Source organism: Lonchura striata, chromosome 11, assembly GCF_046129695.1.
Source record: "Lonchura striata isolate bLonStr1 chromosome 11, bLonStr1.mat, whole genome shotgun sequence".
Lineage (NCBI taxonomy): Eukaryota > Metazoa > Chordata > Aves > Passeriformes > Estrildidae > Lonchura > Lonchura striata.
In genome coordinates this window covers 6,998,283-7,008,730 of record NC_134613.1, presented here as the reverse complement: position 1 = coordinate 7,008,730, position 10,448 = coordinate 6,998,283, and the positions used below count along the sequence as shown (strand labels likewise).

The following is a 10,448-nucleotide window of genomic DNA, read 5'->3' as shown; positions in this document are numbered from 1 at the left end:
CTGGCGAGCAGTGTGGAATCTCTGCAGTGGGGCTATGAGGACACAGTACTGGGAACACTGGGGACACGAGGCTGGAGATGCTGGTGACATGGTGCTGATGCCTTAAACAGCTGGAACTGAGGCTAGATGGTGTTAGGAAGAATAGAGTGGGTTTCTATTGAAGTGCCTTCAAAGGCCACACCCTGGCAGATGGCTCCAACATGGAAGGAAAAGAAGGCTTGGTCACGAGATCTGACATTTTTATAAGTTTTAGTCTTTTTGCATATAGGATTTAACTTTCCAATTAATAGCTCCAAATTATGAAGTTTCATCCTCCTTGCTTGCTTGCCTGCTGTACTCATTTCATGTTGTTTATGCTCTGGGCCTGAAGTTTGAAGAGCTTGTCCTTGAGTCTCCACCTAGAGCAGGATTGTTTTGTCTTCAGCCACCCTGTGAAAAGATCCCAGTAACACTCGGTATAAAGCTAAAAGTTGCACGCCAACACAGAATGGAAGAGAAAAGCTTAAAACCTAAGTAATCAGTGCTGGGAGTGCTGAGGACACTGTGCTGGGGTCAAGAGAGATCAGGCTGGAGATGCTGGGGCCACAGGGGACACTGTCCCAGCTGTGTGGGAACACAACATGGACACTGAATGGCAAATCCATGAAGGCCTTTGCCTGGTTGTACTGGGGACCCCGTGCTGGAGGTATTGGGGACATGATCCCAGAACCATGGGGACCTTTTGCCTGTGACCCATGACAGTGGCTCCACACTGGCACCGTGGTGACACTGGGGACATGCCATTAACACAGGGACCTGTCCCACAGACCCTGTGCTGGACTGTAGGGACGCTCTGACAGCCATCTGGGGACCCCAAATGTATGCTGGGACCACAGAGGGGTTCTGTAGTGGGCACATTGGGAAGCCTGTGGTCCATGGAGGGGACCCAAAATAGTCACCCTGTGCTGGGGAGCTGGGAGCCCTGTACTGGGGACGTTGGGGACTCTGTACTGGGGACACTGGGGAAACTGGGCTGGGACATTGGGGAGTCTGTACTGGGGACATTGGGGACTCTGCACTGGGGACATGAGGGAAACTGGGCTGGGATATTGGGGACTCTGTACTGGGGATGCTGTGAACTCTGTACCGGGGACACTGGAGAAACTGGGCTGGGGACACTGGGGACTCTGTACTGGGGACATTGGGGACACTGGGCTGGGGACATTGGGGACTCTGTACTGGGGACACTGGGGACTCTGCACTGGGGACATTGGGGACTCTGTACTGGGGACGCTGTGAACTCTGTACCGGGGACACTGGAGAAACTGGGCTGGGGACACTGGGGACTCTGCACTGGGGACACTGGGGACACTGGGCTGGGGACATTGGGGACACTAGGCTGGGGACACTGGGGACTCTGTACTGGGGACACTGGGGAAACTGGGCTGGGGACATTGGGGACTCTGTACTGGGGACATTGGGGACTCTGTACAGGGGACATTGGGGACTCTGTACTGGGGACACTGGGGAAACTGGGCTGGGGACATTGGGGACTCTGTACTGGGGACATTGGGGACCCTGTACAGGGGACATTGGGGAAAGTGGGCTGGGGACATTGGAGACTCTGTACTGGGGACATTGGGGACTCTGTACTGGGGACATTGGGGAAAGTGGGCTGGGGACATTGGGGACTCTGTACTGGGGACATCGGGGACTCTGCACTGGGGACACTGGCTGGGCTGCGGGAACGCTGTGGCAGTCAGGGAGGGGACCCAAAATGGTCACCGTGCGCTGGGGACACGGGGTCTGTGTTGGACCGTGGGGTCACCGCGAGGGAGACCCGCCATGGCCACCCCACGTCCCCGTGCTGGCCGGGAACCCCCGGCACGGGGATCCGGGGCGCTGCGCCCGCAGCTCCGGCCCCGCCATGGCGCCGCGCCGCCCCGGGGGGGCCCGGCGGTGACGTCATGGCGGCGCCGCCGGTGACGCGCGCGGCGGCCGTGACGTCAGGCGCGGCCCTCCGGCAGCATGGCGGCCGTGCCCGCGGCGGCCGGCCCGCGCTGACATGGTGAGGGGCCGGGACGCGGGAGGGGACCCGGGCACACGGGGACACGGCCGCGGGGCAGCGCGCCCGCCAGCGGGGCGGGACGGGCCCGCGGGGCTCGGGGCAAGGGAGGGGCAGCGGCCCTCGGTGTTCCCCCGGGGTCCCCCGGCTCGGGGCGGGGATGGGGCCGCAGCAGGAGGAGGGAGCCCCGCGTCGCGATCGGCCGGGCATCCCCGGCAGCTCCATGCGCAGTCCCCGTCCTGGTCCTCCATCCTGGTCTTCCGTGCCGCTGTTCCCATCCTGGTCCTCCATCCTGCTGATCCTGCTTCCCAATCCTGCTGTCCCATCCTGCTCTCCCACACTGGTTCTCCATTCCTCTGTTCCCATCTTGCTCCCCCACACTGTTCTCATCCTGTTCCCCCATTCCAGTGTCACCATCCTGATGGTCCATCCTGCTGTCTCCATCTTGCTCCCCTCTAATCTGCTCCCTCCATCCTCCCTTTCCCAGCCTGCTCCTCCATCCCACTGTGCCCCAAATTATTCCTCCCATCCCACTGCCCACATTTCACATCCCCATCCTGCTGTCCCCAAACACTCCCCCCAACCCCTGTTGTTCTCCCCATATTACTGCTCCCCCCAAATCGTTCCCTCAATCCACTGCCCTCAGCCCTCTCCCCAGAACCAGCTCTGCTGCCCCCTAATTCCCTCCCTGTTAATGTGCTCCCCTAATCCACTTCCCAACCCTCTCCCCCATCCCTGCTGCCTCCCACCCCTCCATCCCCAGGACCTCAAGGGCCAGTACTGGACGGACGATGACTCCGACGGGGACAATGAATCCGAGGAGTTCCTCTATGGCGTGCAGGTGGGTGCTGGGTCCCCCTGGTGCCACGGGAGGCTCAGGAAGCCCCAGGCTGAGCCTGATGCCAGGCCTGGGGCTGCAGGAGGCTGTGGGAGGCTCTGGGTGTGACGGTGCTGTGCCGCAGGGGACCTGTGCCGCCGACCTGTACCGGCACCCGCAGCTGGACGCCGACATCGAGGCGGTGAAGGAGATCTACAGCGAGAATGCCGTGGCCGTCAGGTGGGTGCAGCTGCTGCCCCTGCACCGGGCAGTGCCAGGCCCAGGCACGTGGCCGGGCCGTGCCAGGATAGCTGCAGTATCCCCAGGCATCCAGCTGTGCTGTCCCTGGGCACCCAGCTGTGCCATGCCCAGGCATCCTGCCTTGCCATCTCTGGGACACTTGGCCGTGGTATTACCAGAACATCTGGTCGCAGCATCCCCGGGCATCTGGTTGTGCCATCTCTGGGGCATCTGATCATGGCATCCCCAGGGCACCTGGCTGAGCCATCCCTCAGGCATACCCTCCCCAGGGCACTGGCCACAGTATGCCCTGAGTGCTTGGCCTTACTATCCTTGGGCACCCAGACATGGCATTTATGGAGCATCCAGCTGTGGCAGCCCCAGGCACTCATCTGTGCCATCTTCAGACACCCAGCTGTGCCATCCCTGGGCACCCAGCTATGCTGTGTCCAGGGCTCTCCGCTGTGGCATCACTGGGTCACCTGGCCATGGCATTACCAGACATCCAGCAGTACCATCCCTGGGCTATCTGGCTGTGCCATCCTCAGACATCCAGCAGTGCCATCCCCAGCACACCTGGACATGCCATTCCCAGGCACTTGACGATGCCATCTTGCAGCACCCAGTAGTGGTAGCCCTGCCTAACCAGCTGTGCCATCCTTGGGGCACCTGATTATGGCGTTACCAAGGTTGACATCTGCATTCTGGGCAATCCCCCTGTGCTTACACTTGATACACAGGGAGCCACACGTGCCAGTGTCACTGTCCCATGATCCTACCCCGGCACAGTGGGCACTGGGCCACTGTTTCAGCACCGTGCCACCCCCCCGTGCCACAGCAACGCGTGTCTTCACAGGGAGTATGGGACCATCGACGACGTGGACATCGACCTCCATGTGAACATCAGCTTCCTCGATGTGAGAGCCTGGGGTGCCCCCAGCAGTGCTGGGGAGGGCATGGGAAGGGTGGGCACGTGCGCCCCAGGGGTCTCCAAATCCGCCTGCCTGGGTGGAGCTCCCGTGGCTGTGCCCAAGTGTGTCTCTGCCTTGGCAGGAGGAGGTGGCGACGGCCTGGAAGGTGCTGCGGACGGAGCCCATCGTCCTCCGCCTGCGCTTCTCCCTCTCCCAGTACCTCGATGGCCCCGGTGAGTGGGGACGGGCGGGATGTGTTGTCCCTGTCCCTCAGGACAGGCACAGTGGTGCACCGATGGCTCGTCCTCCTCTCTCCCCACAGAACCGTCCATCGAGGTTTTCCAGCCGTCCAACAAGGAGGGCTTCGGGCTGGGTCTGCAGCTGAAGAAGTAAGAGCTGAAACATGGTGGGCACACCAGGGTAGCGGGTGGGGTGGCTCACAGAGTCACTGTTCTGCCCCAAAACTGGTCACGTGCCACACGTCCCCTCTCCACCGCCTTCTATCCACCACACAATCCTGTGACGGGCGCACCACCGTGTGTGGGCTCGGGGTGTCAATGGACCACCAAGCACCCATGGGCGCTGTCCCCCCTGTTTGCCAGGATCCTGGGCATGTTCACATCCCAGCAATGGAAACATCTCAGCAATGATTTCCTGAAGACCCAGCAGGAGAAGCGGCACAGTTGGTTCAAGACAAGCGGCACCATCAAGAAGTTCCGTGCTGGTCTCAGCATCTTCTCACCCATCCCCAAGTAAGGTCCCGATGCTGTCCCCACAGGGGACGAGCCCTCCATCCCCTCATCCTGGGTGAGGCCTGACACTGTGCCTCAGTTTCCCCACTTGGATGTTGCTGCTCCCTACCAGATCCCAGGCAGGCAGAGGTTGCTCCCAACAAGTTGGGTGGATCTGGCACTGGGTGATGGAGGAGCAGGGAATGGTGACAAACAGGTGCTCAGGGGGATTGTGTGCCTGCAGGTCTCCCAGCTTCCCTGTTATCCAAGATTCGGTGCTGAAGGGCAAACTGGGCATCCCTGAGCCTCGCGTGAACCGCCTGATGAACCGCTCTGTGTCCTGCATGGTGAAGAATCCCAAGGTGGAAGTTTTTGGCTACCCACCCGCCAGCACCCAGGCAGGTGTTGCCCCCTTCAACATCCTGGTGGGTGCCACCCCACCTTGGGGTTTGCTTTTCTCTTCTTTCCCCTTCCCAGGGGCTCCTCTGGGGTCAGATTGTTTGTTGTGGGTTGCTGGGACCGCCATGGGATGGGGGGAGCCCCTGCAGAGTTTCTTGTCCCCAGTCTTGGGGAATTGGGGCCTGGCTGTGGGGTCCAGTGGGATTTTACCCCACTCCTGGTGCTGCATACCTGCTCTGCCAGGGAATGTTGGCATGCTGGGGGTCCTGCTATGCCAGGGGGTGTTTGGATGTCGGAGGTCCAGCTGTGCCAGGAGGGGTTTGGCATGTTGGGGGTCCCACCATGCCAAGGGGTGTTGGCATGTCAAGGATCCCACTGTGTTGGGGGTGTTGGGTTGTTGGGGGTCCTGCTGTGTTTGCGGGGGGTTGGCATGTTGGAGGGTCTCACTGTGCCGGGGCACACTGGAACGTCAGGGGTCCTGCTGTGCCAGGGGTTTGGTATGTTGGGGGTCCTGTTGTGCCGGGGGGAGCTGGGGGCTGCCCGTGCCATGCAGAGCTGGGGCTGCGTGTGGGAAGGGGATAATGCAGCTGGCTCGGCTCTGGCTCTCACAGGTCGGCGGCCACTGCAAGAACATCCCCACGCTGGAGTACGGCTTCCTCGTGCAGGTGAGAGTCCAGCGTGCTGCTCATCCTCAGCCTGCTGCCCAGAGCATCCTTCCCCACTGGCCCACTTCCCACTTATGCACATCCTGCCATCTGGAGCATTCTCCCCACTACCCCATGTCCTGCTCATCCTTATCCTGATGCCCAGAGTGTCCTTCTCGCTGTTCCACATTGGACTCAACCCCATCCCAATGCCCAGAACATCTTCCCCAGTGCCTGACATCCCACTTATCCACACTCCACTGCCTATATCATCCTCCCCACTGACCAGAGTCCCACTCATGCCCATCCCACTGCCTGGAGCATCCCCCAAGCTCCATGTCCGCAGCAGGGCCTGACTGCCTCCATGCTTCCCCTCAGATCATGAAGTACGCGGAGCAGCGGATCCCGACGCTCAATGAGTACTGCGTGGTGTGTGATGAGCAGCACGTCTTCCAGAACGGCTCCATGCTGAAGGTGGGGTGGCAGGGCCAGGCCACATGTGGGCTGTGCCCCTGTGTCACCGTCCCTGACACTCACCACTCTGCTGTCCCCTCCACAGCCGGCCGTGTGCACCCGGGAGCTCTGCGTCTTCTCCTTCTACACCCTGGGTGTCATGTCCGGTGCGGCCGAGGAGGTGGCCACGGGTGCTGAGGTAGGGCTGGGGGCAGTGGTGACCCCCTCCAGCCCCATGGAGAGTTGTCCCTTCAGTCCCTGCTGTGTCCCAAGGTGGTGGACCTGCTGGTGGCCATGTGCCGCGCTGCCCTCGAGTCCCCTCGCAAGAGCATCATCTTTGAGCCTTACCCCTCCGTGGTGGACCCCAACGACCCCAAAACTCTGGCCTTCAACCCCAAGGTAAGCGCTGGGGGGACAATGCTCCCCCACACCAGGGGTGATGGGGACTACCAAAGACCCCTCTGATGGCCACTCCTCTCCTGCCCCATGTGCAGAAGAAGAACTACGAGCGGCTGCAGAAGGCTCTGGACAGTGTGATGTCCATCAGGGAGATGACTCAGGTACATGGCATGGCCCCACAGCCCCCTGGCCCCGTGTGACCTCCCCGGTGCGGGATCCAGGTGGGAGTGGCATTTTGCTGCTGATCTCCATCTGCCCATGGCTGGGTGGATGCTGGGGGACCCACCTGCACCCCATCTTGCCTTTGCCAGGGGTCCTACTTGGAGATCAAGAAGCAGATGGACAAGTTGGACCCCCTGGCACATCCCCTCCTGCAGTGGTAAGGCTGAGGCCCTCTCCTGCTGCCCCTTGTCCCTCCCACTGCCCCACATTCCCCAGGACATGGGATGGAGTGGGGGGCAGCCAGGTATCTGTGGCACAGCCCTCTCATCTCTTTTCTCCTGGGGGGTCCTGGGCATCTAGTGATCTTGGGGCAGGTTGGGATCAACTTTTCTGACCCTCCTCCTCTTCCTCCTCCTCTTCCCAAGGATAATCTCCAGCAACAGATCCCACATTGTCAAGCTGCCTCTCAGCAGGGTAAGGGGCCAGGCCAGGCTCCAGGTGGGGTGCAGAATGGAGGGTATGGAATATGGGAGATGGAGTGGAGGGATACAGGAGATGGGATGCAGGATGTAGGCTATGGGCTGCAGGATGAGGCATGTAAGGATGTGCGATGGGCGATGGAAGGGTCTGGGATGTGGGATGGATCCCTCTGAGTGGGGTTCTAGCCTGGGAGATATGGGAGTTGGGACACGGGATATAGGATGTGGGGTGTTTGGCACAGGCTGTGGGATGGGAGCAAGACACGTAAGTGAAGGACCCTTCTGGCAGACTTGGAGTCCCCAGAACCAGGCTGGGCTGGATCCAGGGCCTGGCAGCCGTGCTTGATCTCTGTCTGTCTGTCCTCTCTCCTGCTGGCACTGCCGTTGCTCTACCCTGGTAGCAGCTGAAGTTCATGCACACCTCCCACCAGTTCCTCCTGCTCAGCAGCCCCCCGGCCAAGGAAGCCCGGTTCCGCACGGCCAAGAAACTCTACGGCAGCACCTTCGCTTTCCAGTGAGTGGCCAGAGTGGGGGGAGAGCGGTGCATGGGGTGGGTGCTGTGGGGCTGATGGACGAGGGGCTGATGCAGGACTGGCTCTTTCCAGTGGCTCTCACATTGAGAACTGGCATTCCATCCTCCGCAATGGGCTGGTCAACGCCTCCTACACCAAACTGCAGGTACCAGTCTGCTCCCTGCACCCAGCACACCCCAGGGCAGCAGGCGGGCAGGAAGGCAGGGAGGGAGCAGACATTGGGAAGTGCCAGGCTTCCTCCACTACTGCCCGAACAGTTGGGGTGATCCCACATGCTCACCCTGGTGTTTTCCTGCAAGCTGCATGGAGCAGCCTATGGCAAGGGCATCTATCTGAGCCCCATCTCCAGTATTTCCTTTGGATACTCAGGTAAGAGGCTGTCTGCACTGCCCGGTCCTGCCTGTGCTGCCCGGTCCTCCTGCCTGCGCTCCCATTCCCAGCCCCTGCATGGGCCCGGGGAGGTTTGGCGTTGTGCTGGCTGGAGAAGCTGTGCAGGAGTGGCAGCATCCCATATCCATCCCATCACACCAGCCTCTTCCCAGCCGGGCTGGGGATTTCCCATATGCCAAAGAATCAAACCCCCAACATTTTCTAGGCTTCAGAAGCTGCTGCACACACTTCTGGGGGGTTCCCAGGGCTCAGGAGCACTGAGGGTGGTGATCCCTGTCTGTGGCATGTGTCCCCACATCACCCCAGGGTGTTTTCTGAGACACTGACAGCCCTCACCTTGCTTCTTCCACAGGAATGGGGAAAGGGCAGCACCGGATGCCTTCGAAGGATGAGCTGGTGCAGCGGTACAACCGGATGAACACAATCCCCCAGGTGATGGGCCAGGGGACACCAGGGTAGGATGGGAATGGGGACATGGCACCCATAGATATTTGGGACAGGGTGGTAACACCAGCTGCTCTTCCCACAGACCCGCTCTATCCAGTCCCGCTTCCTCCAGAGCCGCAACCTGAACTGCATCGCGCTTTGCGAAGGTGTGGAGATGTGGGGGGATAATGGAGGGGGGGACAGGCAGCACCCTTGGGGTCACCAGGTGGGTGGAGGGATGGAGGATCCCCGCTATGGGCCTGTGTCCCCCATCCCACCTCCAACAGCCCCTTGCCCCAGCAGTGATCACCTCCAAGGACCTGCAGAAACATGGCAACATCTGGGTCTGCCCTGTCTCGGACCACGTCTGCACACGCTTCTTCTTTGTGTGAGTCCAGCGTGCCCCCCCTGCTGCACCTGCGGGACCCCCGCAGAACCCCCCTCACCCGCTTCTCCTCTTCCAGGTACGAAGATGGCCAAGTGGGAGATGCCAATATCAATACTCAGGACCCCAAAATCCAGAAGGAGATCATGCGTGTGATCGGGACTCAGGTGTACACAAACTGAGTGGTGGCAGTGGAACCCTGGGAGCCCCGGGCACCGAGTGAGCCCCCGGGCAAGACTGGGCAGGGGCCGAGCAGGTTTTGAGCCCCCCGGGCAGGGCAGAGCCAGGGCAACACCTGCGGCTCCACCTGTACATAGGCGTTGGGCACCCTGTGAGCACCAGGCAGGTTCAGTGGTCCCTTATCCCCTCCCTGTCCCCTTCCCACTGTCCCTAACTCTGTGGCAGCCTGGAGAAGGAGCCGTGGGTCTGGCGTGGCTGGGGACGGCCCCTCCTGGCGTTGGCAGCGACGGCGTTTTTATCAATGATACGAGAAACTGAAGCAAAAAAAAAAAAAAAACCAAACAACCAAAACAAACCCAAAAACATAGGAAAAAAAAAAGAGAAAAGGAATCGGTGTTTGTGGATTGAACTTGGCATTTAAGTGTGGGGTATGGGAAGTGGATGCTGGAGAAGGCATGGGGGTACAGGGATGGAATGGGACTGTGAGGAAAGTCAAGTGGCACAAGGAAAGGGATGGGATCACAGGAAAGGGATGGGACAGGGTCATGGCAAAGGAGTGGGATTCAAGGGAAGGGTGGGAGATTGAGGGAGGAATAGGGGCACAGGGAAGGGATTAGAACCTGGAGAAGGGATGGGGGCACAGGTAAGGGATGGAATAATGAGAAAAGGATAGGATTGTGGAGAAGGAGCAGGAAACAAGGAATGGTATGTTGGGGAAGGGATGGGATTGAGGGGACAGGATGGGACGGGATGGTGGGGAAGTGCCATAGAGAATTGATGCAGCTTTGGGATAGGGCTGGGAGGGAACTACTCCCCCTGTGGAGTAGAATAGATGGTGCTGTGGAGGCAGAACACAACGGAAAAGGGATTGTGCCTTAGGGATGGGAACATGGGACCCCACGTAGCAGCCCCCCTGGCATCAGTGCTGCAGCAGAGATTCAAGTGGGAAGGAACCTCCCAGGAATAGCATTTTGTTTCAGCCCAAGCCCATCCCAGTAACTCCATGGACACAGAGGCAGTGCCAGCACAGCTGCATCCTGCTACACCCAAACCTGGATGGAAACTCAGCAGAGATAACCCAGAGGCTGCCAGGGCTCAGGGTGGGCAGAGGGGGCTGGGCACTGCTGGTCCCCACAGTCCAGGGGCTCTCCTGGTCAGTCACAGCAGCACAAGGCCACGATTTCAGCCAGGATTTACGATGGAACTTAAGAACCGATGTAAGAATTATCCTGGTTTTGGTACAGTCACCACCTGA

General features: G+C 60.2%; 1 protein-coding gene across 3 annotated transcripts; it reads left to right on the top strand.

Annotated features, from left to right (window-relative positions):
- Positions 1-1,965: 1,965 nt before the first annotated feature.
- PARP6 (poly(ADP-ribose) polymerase family member 6) lies at positions 1,966-9,349 on the top strand. Of its 3 annotated transcripts, XM_021554266.2 has the most exons (22): positions 1,966-2,047; positions 2,808-2,885; positions 3,007-3,101; positions 3,958-4,018; positions 4,155-4,245; positions 4,335-4,401; positions 4,615-4,764; positions 4,988-5,168; positions 5,754-5,807; positions 6,165-6,260; positions 6,346-6,438; positions 6,513-6,638; positions 6,734-6,799; positions 6,950-7,017; positions 7,226-7,274; positions 7,684-7,793; positions 7,885-7,957; positions 8,112-8,181; positions 8,555-8,634; positions 8,732-8,795; positions 8,932-9,016; positions 9,093-9,349. In XM_021554266.2, exons 1-22 carry the CDS (start codon positions 2,045-2,047, stop codon positions 9,193-9,195), a joined length of 1,863 nt encoding a protein of 620 aa, XP_021409941.1. In that variant the 5' UTR covers positions 1,966-2,044; the 3' UTR covers positions 9,196-9,349. The 3 variants fall into 3 exon arrangements, 2 of the variants coding, with proteins under 2 accessions (XP_021409941.1, XP_021409940.2); XM_021554265.2 differs by lacking the exon at positions 1,966-2,047 and having other exon boundaries at positions 2,711-2,885; positions 7,681-7,793; XR_002467665.2 differs by lacking the exons at positions 8,112-8,181; positions 9,093-9,349 and having other exon boundaries at positions 7,681-7,793; positions 8,932-8,980.
- The last annotated feature ends 1,099 nt before the right edge of the window (positions 9,350-10,448 follow it).